Source organism: Sinohyriopsis cumingii, chromosome 8, assembly GCF_028554795.1.
Source record: "Sinohyriopsis cumingii isolate HCF-2022 chromosome 8, ASM2855479v2, whole genome shotgun sequence".
Lineage (NCBI taxonomy): Eukaryota > Metazoa > Mollusca > Bivalvia > Unionida > Unionidae > Sinohyriopsis > Sinohyriopsis cumingii.
This window is the reverse complement of record NC_142968.1, coordinates 64079567-64098004: the sequence shown is the minus strand read 5'-3', so window position 1 is coordinate 64098004 and position 18438 is coordinate 64079567. Positions and strand designations below refer to the sequence as shown.

Genomic DNA, 18438 nt, shown 5'->3' with positions numbered 1-18438 from the left:
ACAGGTACAAAGTATGGCTATGATATAAAGCAAACAGTACTAAACTACCTGTACAAAATGCAGCAACAACTGATCTGGGTTTATGCTACCAGCAGTTGGGTAAATATATAAAAGGTAACCCAAGCATCAAAGCTGATCTCACATGTTGTCATATTCTATAAAGTGATGCCCCCCTCCCCATAACACAATGGGCAGGTCAGGTTCAACAATGTGCCTTTACATTATGGACCATATCATGCAATATCTGACCAAGTCAGCTTAATGAAGAAAAAACTGCATTCATATCTGTTTAGCTAATTAAAAAGAGTTGGGGGAAGGATAAGCACAAAACTAGACTTCAGTGATCCAGTTTCCAATAAGACATACTTAAAACTGTTAAATGTTACATATTTAATAGTTCTGTTTTTAGCTGAGAACCATTCATTGGTAAATATAAAACAAATGTGTAAGAAAATAAATATAATCCAATAGCAACTTTATTTTCCAAAGCATTCTTATTTACTGGACATGCCCAATGGGTCTGATTTATAACTGATAATAAAAGGCATATATCAGAAATTGGGAGTTTCTAAAAACAAGGTTTTTATTACGGCTTGAAAAACACATGAACTGAAATGCATACAGAAGGTCATGGGTATTAACCTTCTGTTTCATTTTCAATACACTGACAGAGTTAGGGTCCCCCTGGCAACACTCAGATTAGAAAATATAAATTAATGAATGCAGTAACTAAGTTCTACGTATTTTTTTATACTGTTGATACTAACAAACAAACGGTAAGGTGTTTATTGTTGGCACATAGGTTTTACACATAATAACTATAATACAATTTGTGTGATAATGTGCATGCATACATACTACTTGGTTTTACTCTCCACCCCCACCTCTCCCGATAGGCATACATACACAAACTTCACCCCCTACTCCTCTCCATGCATAGGTACTAGTCAGTAGTTCAATAATAATCAGTTTAACATTTAAGGAGCTAACATCTTTGAAAGATAAGTAATGATACTGTTTTTCTTCAAGATAACAACATATCTCGCAAAATTATTAAATCAAGCTTGTTTATTTTGGTATGAAAGCTTTGTAATACTTCATGAAATCAGTGAAATTGCTGTAGAATCTTTGAACCGATGCCACAATTGTACTATATCCAAATTTGTGTTATCTTGAAGCATGTTATGGCATGTTATAGCAGGGTTTTATGATATATGCTTGTGTTCAAGTTGGAATCAATTTCAAAAACCATAAACTGATCTGATGCTGCATACTGACATGTCAGAGTCTATGTTACTTCGAATGATTAGTCTAAATAAGCTGCAAAAATCCAGATTTGCCTTAATTTGCACTCTGTGATGGAAAATCTGGGTCTATGCTTCATGCAGCTAGAACTGACTGACATGCAAGTACATATGGTATGCACAATAGTCTCATAATTGCAGGTTAGATTGATGAAATGCATATATATATATATATATATATATATATATATATACCATTGTGTCAACCTATTCTGCGCATTGTACTATTCTGTACAATGATAATTTGTTAAACATTGGATCACGTGATGTTTTGGGTCAAATATCTAACTTGTATCATGAAAGATTGATTGTCCTCTAAGTTAGGTAAGTACTATTCATAAAGAATGATTGTCCTTTAAGTTAGGTAAGTACTATTCATCAAGAATAATTGTCCTTTAAGTTAGGTAAGTACTATTCATTAAGAATAATTGTCCTTTAAGTTAGGTAAGTACTATTCATAAAGTGTAAAACAAAAGGATCCCAATGACCTTCTTGAACTTGTGTCATAGAAACTATATAGCTCCTGTTCATCAAAACCTATTTATCTTTTTAGAATCATACAAATAAATCCATTATTTAAAAGATAGAAACTTAAAACAGTATTGCATCTTAATCCATATTAATTTTGCAAGTTGTCCCACACCTACTTTGTTGTCTTCTATCCAACTTGGCAGCTGAAACAAGACTGTCAAAAAATTCCTGGACATGTTTCAGTAGATTTTATTTTCCCAGAGATTAGCTGTTGTAAACACATGACATCTAATTCATTGTTGTTTCTCTTCAACTTAAATTAAATTAAAAAAATGTTGAACTTCTACTAAGTTTAAAAAAAACCCATGTTTTAGTTTGCTTAATATCTCTTGCCATATAGTCAAAATGTTGCACGGAATTTTCTAAAAACAACTATAAACATGGCCAAGTTCCTTGGTTGACAAACAGATTGAAAGAGTCCAAAAGTAATGTTTCCAATTTCCAGGTCAATCAAGACATGCGCAGAATGGGCAGACATATCCTGAGTCATGAAAACATGGGCAGTATCCCATGTGTCCAGAATTAGTATTATTTTGGCTAGAGTGTCCTGGTGACAAAAGCTGCTTTTCAAATGGCAAGCACTGAAGTACTTAATATTCGCAATTGGTCAAATTCGGTATGCATTTTTGTGCCAATATTGGTGAAGGAAAACTAACAGTGCAACTGCAGTGTATGTGGATATATATATATATATATATATATATATATATATATATATATATATACATACACACATATACATACATACACATACACAGAAATATTTAAAGTATAGTCATTATTCTATAGTCATAGAAAATTGAACAGACATTATTACAGCTGTAAGTTATATGCAATGCATACATTGAAAATGCACATTTTTATGCTTTATAGTAAATGTGATACTGGCATTTTCCTAGGTATGATCTGTGCACATTATACTACATTTATATTAACTAAATGCACCCAGTGACTTGTGTGTCTGGTAAAAGGTACACAAACTCAATAAAACTTAAGCCAACACATCTATTAGGTTTAGCAATATTACGTTGACTGTGGTAACAGGTATATTCAATTTAGTTGTGTACTGTGTTATATTAATTATGGAACAGGTGTATGGTTCAGTGCTACCTCACTCTAAAGAACCTCCACATAAGAAAGTCCTTGTACAAGGCAGGTATGGTAACAGGTTCGATTTCAGTAACAGTAGAACTGTATATAAAATACCTTAAAATAAGGATATCTTATCCATAAGCAATGTATTTTACAGCTCTCATGAATGGTGTAATAGTGACGGAACACTGTAAGATTTATTATATCCTCTGACCAACAAAAATGACAAAACCCAAATATAGTACAACTCACGATGTGTAGGCTTGAGATTCAGCAGCATTGAATACAGTGACTGAAGCTGGAATGTTCCTCACATTATTCGAAGGATCTTTCTTGACAGTGTATATACTGAAACCCAAAGCTGGGACTTCCACGACGAATGAGATCTACAGATAAAATGAAGGCTCTGATTTATAAGCTGGAACATAAAGAATACATAGACAAATGAAAATGCTTTTAAAACAACAATACTGAATACCATATGTACTTGCTTAAAAGTCTAGTCCAACTGTAACTACATAGACCCAGATCTGCCATCACATAGTTCATCAGCAGATCTAGATCAACACAGTTTATTAGAAGTAATCAGTTGAACAAACAACATAGGTCTTCATTTGCCAGTGTTGTATGCACTATGCTGTTTGTAGTTGCATACAGATTAGTAGAACTGTCGGATTAATATCAGAAGTGTGATAACTGAAAATATGTGACAGAAAAAGAAACTGATAGAATACATCAATATTCTGATACAAATATGTTGTACTCTGATTGATTTCAGTTACTAATTTTACATGTAATTAATTAGTGCAAGACTGTAAGGTGACTCAAAGATAATACTGAAGGAAGGTGATCCAAAATTTCTAATCCCTATTTTGCTATTTCTTTAACCCCACATTTCAATCTTAACCTTTAATCTTTTAATCTTTGTACCCCCTGATGACCCTATGTGCCAGACTGAGAACAATTACAGATTCAAATGAGAGATATAACCCATCATAATGCCTACTGATGGCCAACAAATGGGACCACTATGTCTTTAGATCCTTTAACTGCACAGAAAAAGAAAATATTTTAAGCAACAAATATTTGTCTACACAGACATATTTAACCAGACAGCTTTCATGAGCTGTTGCATTTCTTACCAGTATATAAATTCAAGACTTTGCAATGTTGCTCAAAAACTACCTCATCAAGCAATATTAAGAAATACAAAAATTCAAAATATTATTCTTACACTATTTCCCACCATTCCCATCTGACATAGAAAAATACTAGCCAAGGTTTGCAATAGAGTAAATATGCACACTAAAGAAAATCAGCATATACATCTGTTTGTGAGCTATGAAACTAAATTCCTACAATTTGTATGCATTATCAAAGACATGAATGATTTGTATACCTCTTTTCAATGAATATAAATATCACTAACCATAAACTGAGATGTGATAATTTGTTATCAAATCCCAAACTTGGCATTACTGTAACCCTTTACAACATTGCTCTAGCTTTGACCAAAACAGGTGTCAGCATACAAGTTAGGCTACTGACATGACACAAATATTGCCTATCTCTGCACACACAAGCACATGAAATTCTTTCATGCAACTCAGGATAAAACATGAGTGAAGCTATTTATGTTGTCAGTCAATTAATTCCTGGATTTTTCAATATAAATTTTTTTAATATTTAATTCACTGGAGTGGTAAACAGCTGACATTATCACAATGGATACTGTATGAAATTTGCAACTTCAATCTTAGCTTATTTCTGTTAAAAAACCAGTAATTTTTCAATTCTCTAATGCAGGCAATTGCTGCTTAAGCATTCTAATTTGAAATTATGATATTAAATATGCTAAACTTTATACTTTTTGAATTATTTTTATTTATTCCTCACTGCTGCACACACGGATATCTCCTGAATCCATCAAGCGAGTACTGTGATGTCTTCTGGGCTGATCATAAGAAGTCTAACTGCAGCTGCTGTTTTGTTAAAAGCCCTTTACCTGCTTTATTCACGTATTGATGACTCATCATAAATGGAGTTAAAGCCCATAAAATTTCATACATCTAAGTAACTGCTTTTACTTTACAAAGAAATGTTTAAAATTTTGTATGGTGAAAATTAAAGAGTCATAGTTGTGTTTTCTTTCAAAATGTTGGTTTTTATGCAAAACATTTTAGAAATTTACAAGTCATGTGTTTAGCAGACATCTGTACTGACCATTTTTAGACTCATGGCATAAAATATGTAAGTACCATGACAACTTTTGGCACATGTTGTAAATTCATATGCATCCAAACATATTTGACTGAAGATAGGCTCCTTGTATGTGCATCATGTTTGAAAAAAATGTGAAAGTTTGTAACAACAGTGATTTCTCCAGGATTTTCACACCAAAGGGCACTTTTATATGTGAAGATTTTCAATTCAAGTTGGGGAGGGGGTGTCTCTGACAATAGTATCTATGAAAAAAACCCTTATAGCATATTTCAAATAAGCTGTGATATATAACCTTTAATGAATAAAGACAAAATGTACAGTAGCTGTGATTGTGTGTTTTGGCAATAAGTCCTATGAATTCAAATTGCATGCAACAGCAGACACATTACCGAAAGCTGCTTATCTATCAATATACAATCTTGCAAAGACCTATAGTAAAATGTTCTAGATAATCAATGACAGTGTCTCTCTGCTTGATTGCAAAAGTCACTTTGTAAGCACTTGATTATGGTAGTTGATATAAAAGTCAAGTGTTTACATAATAGTAATGAGTACTATGAATGTGACAGGTTTTGTTATATAACAGTAATGAGTACTATGAATCTGACTGGTTTTGTTATACACATGACACATCAACTGTGCATAATTTTAACATGCTTGCTCATTGAGGGGCAATTTAATAAATTTAGGAGGGTACAGGAAAAAGCAATAACTAAGTTTCAACCAAGGCAAGAATACAAGGTTTCACCTTGAATATCGAATCTGAAATAGTGACATGGTTCTTCCAAAAGGGGTCCACCTGGGATGGTATTATGTTGTTTTCTGGATCTCGAACTTCAACATGGGCTGTGTCAGTGTATATTCTCACTACATGTTGTCTCCTCTGTCCTAAGGAGTTATAGAACATTACTGGACTGAAATAAAACAAAAACAGTTTACAACTAAGGTTACAGTCCGATTTAAACATTTGAACAAACAAAGACAAGAAAAATTGAAGAAGGCCATGTGGGCCTGATAATGTTCACATTGCCAACAAAACTTAACAGTGAACAGCTTCACAGAGCTGGCTTATGCAGCATTGTAAGAACACAACCCTGAGTCAACTATCATCAAACATTATCCATTTTACGAATGTCTGATTATTCTTCCCAAAGATGAAGGATTGATTAAATTATGTAGATCTTGCTCATATTAGAATTTGTCAAAGATCTTGATGATATACAATTATTTGCCAAGTTTTATCAAAATCCTATACGAAGTATAATCCCTAATGCAGTAACAAACTCAGACAATTGAGGCCCCTGTCTGCGTGGGTTTGAGTCTTGGATATGGCAAACATGGGTATGTGAGAAAACTTGCCAGTAGCTTCTTGTGGGTCGGTGGTTATTTCTGGGGATTTCCTGGGTTCTTCCTCCACCATTAATACTGGCCGCCATGCATAGCCTATCATGTGCTGAAAAATGGCGTTAAACCCCACAACAACAACTCAGACAATCAGATAAAAATACAAATTATTAAAACAGCAGATCTCACTTAATTTGTAACCTTTCTAAAACTATAATGATTTAAGTTTATTTACCAAGTCTAAGCAAAACTAAATCAAACTTTTGTCTCCAAAGTGAAAACAAGCATGGCCAATCAGATAAAGAATACCTCATATATATATTTTAGATCATGCTCTTAGTCAAATTCATCCAACACCACGATCGTACCAGGGATAAGTGAATCCTATGACCTGATGTCTTGGGCAAGTTTAATTCTTTATCTGGCTAGTGAAATTCTGTAAGGGATTGTTCTAGAGCATGTCAGTTTTTGTGAATGTGAAAAGTCAGAGAACTGCAAATTTCTAACTGATTTACTGCCAGTATGAAGAATAATCTGCCTCAGATTAAAATGAGTTGCTATCAGAACTGAATAATATTAGTAAATGCCAGTGCATTCAATGGAAAAATAAGCAGCCCCAAGATATTTACTGCTACTCAAAAGAACACTTGGCAACCTATGCTACAAAGTTCCTATCCACAGCATTGCAAATTAATGACACTCTGCAATGTATATTTCAGGTTTACCATGGTTGCTATACTACGTCATAACGGATAGAAACCACATAATTGCAGGGTAAGTTTTTTACTTCTGGTTTCCTTATTTTCGATACAGCTTAAATAGGGCTGTGACTAAAGTACCTGGTGAACTGTAAAGAATCTGACTTGTTTCTGCAAACGTTTAACTACAGTGACAATTTCAGTTGCGGAAACCAGACAGTCACTGGCTAAAAGAATAATACATGCTGATTCCTTGAATTCACAATTATTGCATAATACACTAGCTGTATTCAATGGTTTTACAGTGTCACTAGTACATTTCAGATAATGGTTTCCAACCTTATATATTCAAGTTAAAGCACACTTATTCAGTATAACCTTATATAACCAAGTTAAAACAATTTTTGTATTCAATATAACCTTTTATAACCATGTTAAAGCACAAATTTTATTCATTACAACTATATACAAGAAAGTAAAAACATTTTATTTGTTATAACCTTATATAACCAAGTTAAAGTACATAATTTATTCTAACGAAGAATAAATCCCAAACTGATATATGTGACATAAGACTGCTGTACCTGATAAAAAATGCACAAGAAAACTGCACTGAGATGTAAAACCTAAAAATATGCTAAATATACCAATCAAGTAGTCCTTTGATTACTGTGCTGAAACTAGCTTAACATTAAAGGATATATTTTTATAACAGCTTAACATCAAAGGATATATTATAATAACAGCTTAACATTAAGGGATATGTTATCATAACAGCTTAACATTAAAGGATATATTATAATAACAGCTTAACATTAAAGGATATATTATTATAACAGCTTAACATTAAAGGATATATTATTATAACAGCTTAACATTAAGGGATATGTTATCATAACAGCTTAATATTTAGGGATATGTTATCAAAACAGCTTAACATTAAGGGATATTATTATAATAACAGCTTGACATTAAGGGATATATTATTATAACAGCTTAACATTAAGGGATATATTATTTTAACAGCTCAATATTAAGGGATATATTTTAATAACAGCTTAACATTAAGGGATATATTATTATCACAGCTTAACATTAAGGGATATATTATTATAACAGCTTAACATTAAAGGATATTTAATAATAATAATAATAATGAGGACTTTGTATAGCGTCTAATCTTTAGAAGCTCTAAGCGCTTTACAACATAAGACAACACTTATAAGATACAAAACATATATAATGATATGATTACAAAAAACAAACACCATGAAATTAGAAAACATAGAAAAAACAAGCTGAGAATATTTAAGGTAGGAAACATTATTAGGTCTTTAAGTTTGTTCTTAAAAGAGCTTAACATCAAAGGATATATTATTATAACAGCAAATTAGAAGGCCTTGGGTAATTATGAGATTTAATAAAGAATTATTTCTGTATGGATAAAATGGATACATTAATTGTACAACTTGTGTGGCAATACAAAATACAACACCTCCATTACTAGTAACGGTCAATCAGTTCATACATTGCTAAGACAAGGTTAGATGTAGTTGTTGTCAAATTGCATGAGATGTGTCTGACATACAGATAATAACTCTTAACTAATTTTCAAACTTCATCTTCAGTTATTAAAGCTGTAAAAAAAAGGAATAGAATATTTTTGTAAATTCATTTAGTTTCTTCTGTAAAATTAAAGCATTTGAAATTAAATGTAAGTATAGTTACTCATCAAGCAAAAACAACTATCTGTACTTTATGTTCCTTAAAGACAAGAAAAAGTGAAACAAATCTGCAGAAAAAGTACTTTTACCCAATCACATGTTTGGGACAAGTGGACAAAGAAAATATTTACTCAACACTAGATACAGTAATATCTCCATTTTTAAAAGTAAAGGGTGGGTTTTGTTATCAGGCATATATTTAGAAGATATCTGTGAACATATTGAAAAATGAGAGATGTGCTTACCATCAGATAAATATGGTAAGACTATTTAACGAATCTGTCCAAAATCTCGTCAGAAAAAGAGTCAACAGACTGTTGACTAGCTCAGGCGATGAGATCCAAAATCACCTCATGAACATGTGTGGATCTCACACATCAACTGTAAACATCCAAAGTCTTAATGATAATAAGCCCATTTACCAAGTTACATCAAAATCAAACCAAACATACAGGCTCAACCAATCTGATGCGAGATCACCTCATTAATATGTGTGAATCTTGATCAGTGGGAAACTCATCTGAGATCATAATGATATAGACCCATTTTCAGCTTTTATTAAAACCCAACTGGAAATATGGCCCAAGTGAGTAACCAGCTGTGCCAATTAGATGCAAACATGTCATTAATATGTTGTTATTGTTAGGGGTTTAAAAGCCATTTTTTAGCGCAAGATAGGCTATACATGGCGGCCAGAACATTTGGCCAAGGAAGAATCCAGGAAAACCTAAGGCAGAACCATGGATCCAAGGGAGACTACAAGCAAGGTTTCTTACATACAAGTTGGAACAGCCCATGACTCAAACCGATGTGGATGGACACAAAATGTCAATGGTCTGTAAAGCATTTTAGTCCACTCAGCAGCCATTCATCGTAAAAATATCTATCAAACTTGTTAATGACCCAAAGTTTTGATGATCCGAGTTTAAATTTCAAAATTGGACCAGAAATATCGCTTCCAGAGGAGCAATAAGCTCAATATGTACGGATCTGGCTCATTGTTAAATTTGTTCAAAATTTTGATTACATATGCCTACATTTCAAGATGGATCAAAGTCAGTTCAGAAATATGGCCTCCTTAGTGCCAATGACCTCAACATAGCAACTGCAAAATCACCTCTTTAGTAAGCATGGATCTGGCTCATCAAACATGTTAGAAATCTTTATGATATAAGGCTATTTTCCAAGTCTGATCCAAATCAGATAAAAAATATGGCCTCCAGAGTGGTAACAAGCACAGCCTGACAGATAAAGTATGAAGGATGATACATGATACTTGATGCACTGAGGAATGTAAGGCCATACCAAAAGCTCAATCAACCATATGGAAAGTGCAATGATTTATTTTAGGGGATAATTTTTAATCAAGTTTTACCTTCAGATGATAATGTACAGGTATGTAAAGAAGCAGTACCCTTGATGGAAAGGCAAAAATAGCCCTGATAAACCTATTTCTGTGTAAATTAATACCTTTACACACAATTTCATGTTGATAATAATTATGTTAAACTGATAAACCTATTTCTGTGTAAATTAATACCTTTACACACAATTTCATGTTGATAATAATTATGTTAAACTGAAATGCATATATTGAGACATTAATTATTCTTGTGCTCCTTCATATGTTTAGCCATTTACAATTACACTAGGCAAATTATATTTTAGTCCTTTAAGATTATGATAGGCAAGCTAAGTGCTTTACAATTACAATAGGCAAGTTTGATTTTTCAAATTTACACTGCATTAAGTAACCAAGTAACTTATTACTGACTTCTGATAAATCCAGAACTTAGAGCCTACTATCAATTAACTACTAAAAAATATAAGATGTCTCAATGAGTCCCAGAAACACATTAGATGTACATACTAAAAAACATACTGTGAAGGGAGTGGTATCTAATTTATGTAAATTCTCTGTTTGACTGGTCCGTTATTACTGTGTGTGTGTGCGTGATTAGGATTTTTAACGTAGCTTCAACAATTGTTCAGTCATATCAAAACGATGTCTGCAGTGTGTGACAGTTTAAAGTGATGTCTAGCACTGGGGCATCATGCCACAGACATGTAGCTTGCTGTCCCACCCAGTCACGTTATTCTGACACCAGACCAACCAGTCCTAACACTAACCTCTTAATGCTGAGCACCTAGCAAATAGTACCATTTTTGTAAGTATTTGGTATGACTTGGCTGAGGTTCAAACCCACGAACTCCACTTCCAAGGCAGACACTCTAACCACTAGGCCACTGGAGCGGTCCCTTTATTACTGATAAATACTTTATGTTGATTTTTGCAAAAAATCAACTGGCCAGGTATAAAGTGGACTTCTTTCTAACAACATTTATTACACTGTGAAGTGGGTGGGCCAATCTTTAACAATATCCCTTAGATGAATGGAATACAAGAATATTTTTCTATAATACTAGGGTTACCAACCGACTTGAATCTGTCACGGATAAAACTGTTTTTTCTGGCAACGAGTCTTGGCTAGGTCGTGTTTCGTCCTGAAATCAGAAGAGATGTCTTGTAAAGATTGCATCGATTTATATATTCCATATTTTGTTTTATAAGTGCCTCTGCCCTTAAAAGTGCACCACTGACTTGGGAAAACCTCTCATTTATATGCTGTGAAAATCTGTACAAAAACACTCACTATCTCAATTTCTATTGCAAATGAGGTTTCTGCTATGAGTTTCATCCTTTTTCAATCGGAGGAAACTGCTTTTAAGATTTCAGTTTGTATACAGGTGCATTTGAAACTGATCAGCTGTGCTCTGAATCTGAAGAAATGGATAGTGTGAGAAATGTATCCCATGAAACAAAGTACCAAAAACCTCATGTAACAAATTATGAAAACTCTGTTCAGTTAAGAAGAAATTATCTGAAGTTTAACAGATGCAAGAGCAAATCACTACCAAACATTTTTGCAACAAAGATAGACTGACAATCAGAGCATTCAAATTTTGACAATTATGTATCTCTTCAATTTTACTGTTCAATTTAAATGACATTTGTTATTTTTTACTGCTATGATGGGGAAGGAAAAAAATACTCTAAGGAGTAATACATTCATTACACTGTTTTTCTGACAGAGTGTACAGGATTTCATCATCATTCCAATTTGTGTATTTCCTGCGGCAACTGCTGAGGGAAATTTGAAAGTTAGAAGGGTGGTAAAATCCCATTCACCACTTCAAAAAATAGTATGATCCAGAAACTGCTTTAAAAATATGGTGCAAGAGACGTTAAACCAAAGACAAACATACACACTTTGCGTGGATATTGTGGATGCATTATGCATATCTACAGATAAAATATTTAGCTAGGATAGAGCCGAAATACCTACCACATCGAAAACTGGATTCTCCTTTGAAAATGTGTAATGCCCTCTCTTTCTCATGGACAAAAATGTGGCTGATTCCTTGATGACCTGTTTCAGATCATTCAAGCTTTCAAACAGTCTGAAGAAGAAATGATCTTCGATACCGTTTTTCATCAGCATTCTCTTCTCCAATTTGTTCTTTTCATCAATCATACTTGTTTTTAAATGAGTTATGTATTTTAATTATCTTAAACTGTTTAGTACTTTATCTGAGGTTGAACTTCTGATCAGTAATTTTATTTTCATTTTCCAAGTACTCTTGAAAAGTTCTTAAAGGCCTGCAACATCTACCATAGTGCTGAAACATGTAGAACAAGATATACAATCTTGCAGCTTATTTGTACAATAAACTGTTGCAACTTAAATTGCAATTTCACTCTAGTTAGTAATTATAACTGTTGACCTAAAGAACACAAAGATGCATGATTACCTTGTCTTCCATTAAATAATGATTCTTCAATACATCTCTATCTTGGTATAAAAAGATTTCTACATGGTTTATGTAGTAAACCATATGAATGAGTTAATTATCATACTGAAATGTGAAAACACTATTCTTTTTATGATGAATTCTACTGAAATGTGAAAACACTATTCTTTTTACGACAAATTCCACAGTTTTTAAGGCACAATCTTTTTCCACATAAATGTTTCACTTTATATAAAGATGATATAGAAAGTCTATTTCTAGCAAATATCAAAAACACTTTTTTACACACCTGTTTCCATAATCGACAACAACAAAATCTTTAGCAGTACCAGTGATCCCATCATGATGCTGGAACAGTCCCAGATTACGTCTTGCATTAATCAGCACCTCAAAAAAATTCTTTATTGGAAAACTCTCTAGCTTCTCCCGGCGGGCAGTTACCACAGCAACGGAGAATATCATCTCTGCAGCTCTTTGAAAGAAGGAACAAGTAGGAACCAAGTCTAATAATATTGTATACCACGATGTCAAACAAGACATAAAAGCATGCCATGCCCATTTTCAGGTTTGGTAAGTGAGGCATTCAAGCCATTAAAATTTCTCCACATTGTTCGTTGTCTAATCAAAACTTATCTTCATATAGGTCTAGTTTCATATTGTGAATTCATTCACTTGTTATTATCAATTTTCAGGGTTTCTGGAAAGAAGACGTTTTGTCAGTACTTAAATTCATGGATGGGGGACCAAAGAATAGTTGCTCTTTTCTTTAGTTTCTGTATTCTTTTTATAGCCTTCATGAAATCCTTGAAAATGGGTATCCTGCCAAAGATGATGAATTCACCATATGTATATGTCTGTATAGGCTGATAAATTGACACCTATATTTACCACAATGACATCTGTATAACACCCTATTGCAAACAGAATAGACTCTGTGTTATGTATATTTAATTTGCATTGTTTGTTTGTTTGTTTTAAAAAAAATTTCATTTCATTACATGCAACTGAAATGTAATATTGTATGTTGGACTTGACCTTGTCAAAACGGAGTTCATTTCTGCTTGACCTGAATTTACCTTTTTTTATGTAAACAGTTAATACATAGCTAATTATTCACTATGTGTATGGGTTTTAAATCAGAATTATTATTAACAGAAGTAAATATGTTTATTTGGGTTCAGGTCTAGGTATTTGAATTTCCTTAGTGTATTTGACATAGTCCATGTTCTGGTTTCTAATAGTAATTCATATTTTTATTTTGTAAACGTCAGGATCATTTTAGTAGGTTATTTTCAGTTAGGTAATATATTTTTTATTTGATAGAAAATGTTAATTGTGACGTGAGGTCAAGTAGAGGACTATATAGTTTTGTAACAGAGAGGATTTTTCAGTCATGCTTTAAGATCTAGTTCTTTCAAGTTGTATTATATGTCATGTCCAGTTGGGCTGAAATTTATTTCTTCAAATTACTGAATTCAAGTTATTATTTTCTCTGGAAATACAAAAGTGTTCTGATAAAATTCTTGGATAGAGCCACTCATTGGAATTTATAATGAATTCGAACCTGGAATTATATTATTGTGATTCAACAAAAGACTGTTGGCACATCAACACTCTAAGAGCTACCACAGACACATCATTACCTTTAGTTTTGGATTAAATTGGGACTTCTACTGAATTTTTTCTGGACTTTAAATTATTAGGACTTGTGTCTGTAATTCTAGGATTATTTTGGGATTTAATTCACAATAATGTAAGTTCTTTTTCATTTTCACTTTTTTATTCTAGGGAAATAAATTATTTGTTGAATTTTACAAAGCTTATTGCTTTTCACTCTTTTCTGTTACTTATTTTAAGACAGGGTTAGTAGCATATTTCATTCAAAATTTTCAAGGTTTTTTCCAGGTGCATTATTACATTAATTTTAAAGGATACATAAATGAAACTGTATGTAAACACAAGTTAATACTTACTTTTACTACATATGACGAACATTTCTTGCAAATGTATAAAAAAAACCTAAAAATAACAGGAGGTCAATAGTATGATCACTGATATCTTTCCCATTAATGTTAAACATCCTACATCTGGGCATTAGAATAATGTAGTCATTGAACAAATTTTCATTTAAATCCGTCTACACTACACTATTTACAAAGTCCAAAATATTTTTGAGTGAATTTTTCAGTTCTTGTAGCTTGTCATCAAGCTGTTTTTCAAGAGCTCCAAGTACAGTGATTTTGTCCATTTCATTTTTCCTCAAATTATTTTGATGTCATGATAAAGGAAATTTTCCTATGGATTTTTGCTTTCAATGCATAGTCAGCAGCAGCAGCTGTAATTGTCTCAATGTATTTTTCAGTACCTTCCATTCTTCTTCACTCATCCCCATATAATTATATAACTATCTTGTATAGTATGATAGAGAGGGTCCTGTGTCAAAACAGGTCATGGGGGTAATCTAAGGTATTTTTGTCACTATGTATCATTTGTTTCCTTCAGATTATTGTTTTTTTTTCTCAACATCAAGCTCACGTCAAGCACCTGTGATGTGACTGTGGAGCACTCTCTCCCACTGCACGCAAATCAATATCCTTCTGGCATAATCTGCATTTTGCAAAGTTCTCTTAGAAAGATCTCATAATCCAAACTTTATATTTTTCTTCATCTAGCCACCGAAGTTGGAATTGGCAGCCAGCCATGTCTAAGCGAATGATTCAAATTTAAATCACTGCTACATCCGGGCTTTGTACAACAGGAAGTCCAAAATGGACAACTGAATAGGGGCTAGTTGTGGAAAAATTCCGTTCCAGCACAAACTTAGCGAGAGATTGATTATTTTTCCCTTCTATTTTTATTTAATTCTGTAAAATGAAAACTATTTATTAAATTCTTTTGGTTTCAAGAAAATCAAGGCTTTTCAAGGTACCCAGACAATATTTTGAATTTTCAAGGTGTTTTCAAGGGCACAAAGGAATAAATCATTTTCCAAGGCTTTTCAAGGTCCCCTACAGACCCTGTTAAGAGCACAGACTTGTAAGACCTAACAGTCTGCCATGGATGGATCAGGGTCTATCCAGTACATCTTGAAATAGGCACTGATCTGTTTTTGCCGTGTGCAAGAGCTGATACTGTTTGCGAGTGTGTGTCGTGTGTGATTTGGATTTTTAACGTAGCTTTAACAATTTTTCAGTCATATTGCTACGATGTCCGCAGTGTGACAGTTTATAGTGATGTCTAGCACTGGGGCATCATGCCGCAGACATGTAGCATCATATCCCACCCAGTCACATTATCCTGACACCAGGCCGACCAGTCCTAACACTAACTTCTTAATGCCGAGTGCCAAGCGAGGCAGCTGTCAGTACCATTTTTGTAAGTCTTTGGTATGACTTGGCTGGGGATCAAACCCACAACCTCCCGCATCCAAAGTGGACGAATCGATACTGTTTGCAGCTGCATGCTCGTTACATGGTCACAAATATAGTACATTAGTGGTATATATTTCAGAGGCCCTGAATCAATGTGTTTTCTAATGATATCTCAAATATCATTACATCAAACTGTCTTAAATTTGTTCATCCTCTGACATGTCAAATAAACACACAAAGTAACATTAAAAGGTGACTAGACCTAGTTTACAGGTTGTTTCTTTCTTGGAGAATTAATAACAATATCGACCACTATGCTTAATTCAAAGGTGACTGGGTCTAGCTTACAGTTTCTTTGTCAATCAAAAGATATGTCACCAATTATGTTTGCTTGGTCATAATGATTTCCCAAATGTTTAAACAATCTACAGCCACAATGCACAAAACAAAACAGATGTGAAAGCTTTCCTCCTGAAAAAAAAAAGTACTAGCAACCACAACTAACTTTCAAGAGTTATTTGGGGACCTGATCAATAAAACTTGACCATAAGACTTTACCAGAAATGCCCATCTATTACATGTTGGGTATTTTTAAGGTAGTAATTCTGCGTGCTGTCAATTAATAAGTAATTTTTAGGAACAGCATAGCTGAATAAAATACAGCTTTTATTAAAATTCTACAGTATAATGTTTTGAGAGAAAAAAATGATTTTTTTCATAAATGATTAGTGAATCATGGAAGGATAATACTAACACAGCATTAAATCTGACACATTTAATAATTAGGAACACCAATTTTTAAATATTTTTTTCATAATTTGTTTGATCTTCTTTGAATGTTTTATGTTAAATTTATAAATATGTGCTACCACATTCATTTTCTGGAAAAATTTTTCTAGCAAGGTCTATATGAATTTCAGGATTTGGTGTAAATTAATCTATCTGATTAGTTTTGTGGGTTTAAAACCACTTTTCAGCACAAGATAGGCTATACATAGCAGCCAGTATATCTGGTGGAGGAACAAAGCATAGTCCAAGAAGAACTACCGACCCACAGGAAGCTACTGGTAAGCATTTTCACACATCTATGCTGGCTGAGCCAAGATTCAACTGTATGTAGACAGAGGTGATATGCAAGTGATCTGTAAAGGCAAGTGCTTTTGACCACTTGGACACCCAAGGCCCCTACTCAATTAAAACTTTCAAGTCACACAGTCATAACACTGCATGGCACAATGTCACAGAATAATATTATTGACAATTTCTCTACTAAAACTGTTAGACTGAGAATATTATTCTTGAATTTAAAATTTGAATAAGTTACAAGTGGTTTTCATCTTGCAGATAAATATCTGATCAGTAACTAAAATAAAATTGTAATCAATACCCTTTTCTTGCCTCAGTGGCATACAGATATGAAATCTCTTTCAGAGGGTTGCCTCTAGTGACATACCTGAGGTGGTACTCTAATACCCTGTCCAGGCTTTTGTAGAATGGCCTGGAGGTGAAGTAGCCACTCCAGTAGTGGTCATCACGGTCAGAGTAGGTGAAGAAGTCTCCGGTCAGGACAGGATAGTCCCCAGGCTTCTGACCCGCTTTCACATTATACTCCTTATATATAGCAGTGAAATAGTCTGATAATGTGCCAAACTGAGCCTGAAAAGCAAGAATATTGAAACTCAAGTCTGCATGCCATTGTAATGAAACACTACCTTAACAAGTTACATGTACAGTTACTCTAATACAGAATTAGTAGGCATAAGTATATGGAATTAGCACTGAACACAGATAAAATTATTCTTGAAAGTAAATAATAAATCAATCACTATTAAATTGGTGTTTTAACTGATGAAGATGTTTCTAATATCCAGCATATGAAAACTTAGGATTACAAATTAAAACTTTTGATCAAACATAATTTTCAACAATAAAATTGATAAAACTTTGATTTTGCTGACTGGCAAGGTGGCAGCATGATGCATGTTTACAAGCACCGTTAGCCATATGCACTTAGGACAATTAATACTGGTTTACGGTTTAACAAGAAATCATTTTCAATTTTTTTTACAACATTCAAATGACAAAAACTAGCATTTATTAAGTAACAATTTGTTACTGCTTCATACATAAATATAACAGAAACTAACAGGAAGAGGTTTATTAACATTAATCCATATCTGTAGAAGAGAAATTTCCTCCGGGAAGTTGATGAACATGATATATATAGGCATGCATCTGTCAGGAGTAAATCCATGCAAACTAGCCTTGAGCTATTAGCAAAGGATGTACCACAAAGGACCCAGCTTACCACCATTGAACTAATTTGGCCTGAAACAGA

The 18438-nt window shown here is 33.3% G+C and overlaps 1 protein-coding gene across 2 annotated transcripts in view; it reads right to left on the bottom strand.

The window, feature by feature from the left end:
- Window positions 1-18438, bottom strand: part of LOC149793686 (alpha-mannosidase 2-like) — an 84602-nt gene that overhangs the window by 34977 nt on the left and 31187 nt on the right. For both annotated transcript variants that reach the window (XR_016422871.1, XM_089967662.1), the window contains exons 10-15: window positions 17554-17756; window positions 13019-13201; window positions 12264-12378; window positions 11354-11421; window positions 5899-6064; window positions 3180-3313 (exon numbers count right to left, since the gene is read on the bottom strand). Coding sequence is in view for 1 of the 2 variants with exons in the window: in XM_089967662.1 (XP_089823788.1) it covers window positions 3180-3313; window positions 5899-6064; window positions 11354-11421; window positions 12264-12378; window positions 13019-13201; window positions 17554-17756 (869 nt within the window). In the remaining variant the exon portion in view is untranslated. The remainder of the gene's footprint in view (window positions 1-3179; window positions 3314-5898; window positions 6065-11353; window positions 11422-12263; window positions 12379-13018; window positions 13202-17553; window positions 17757-18438) is intronic.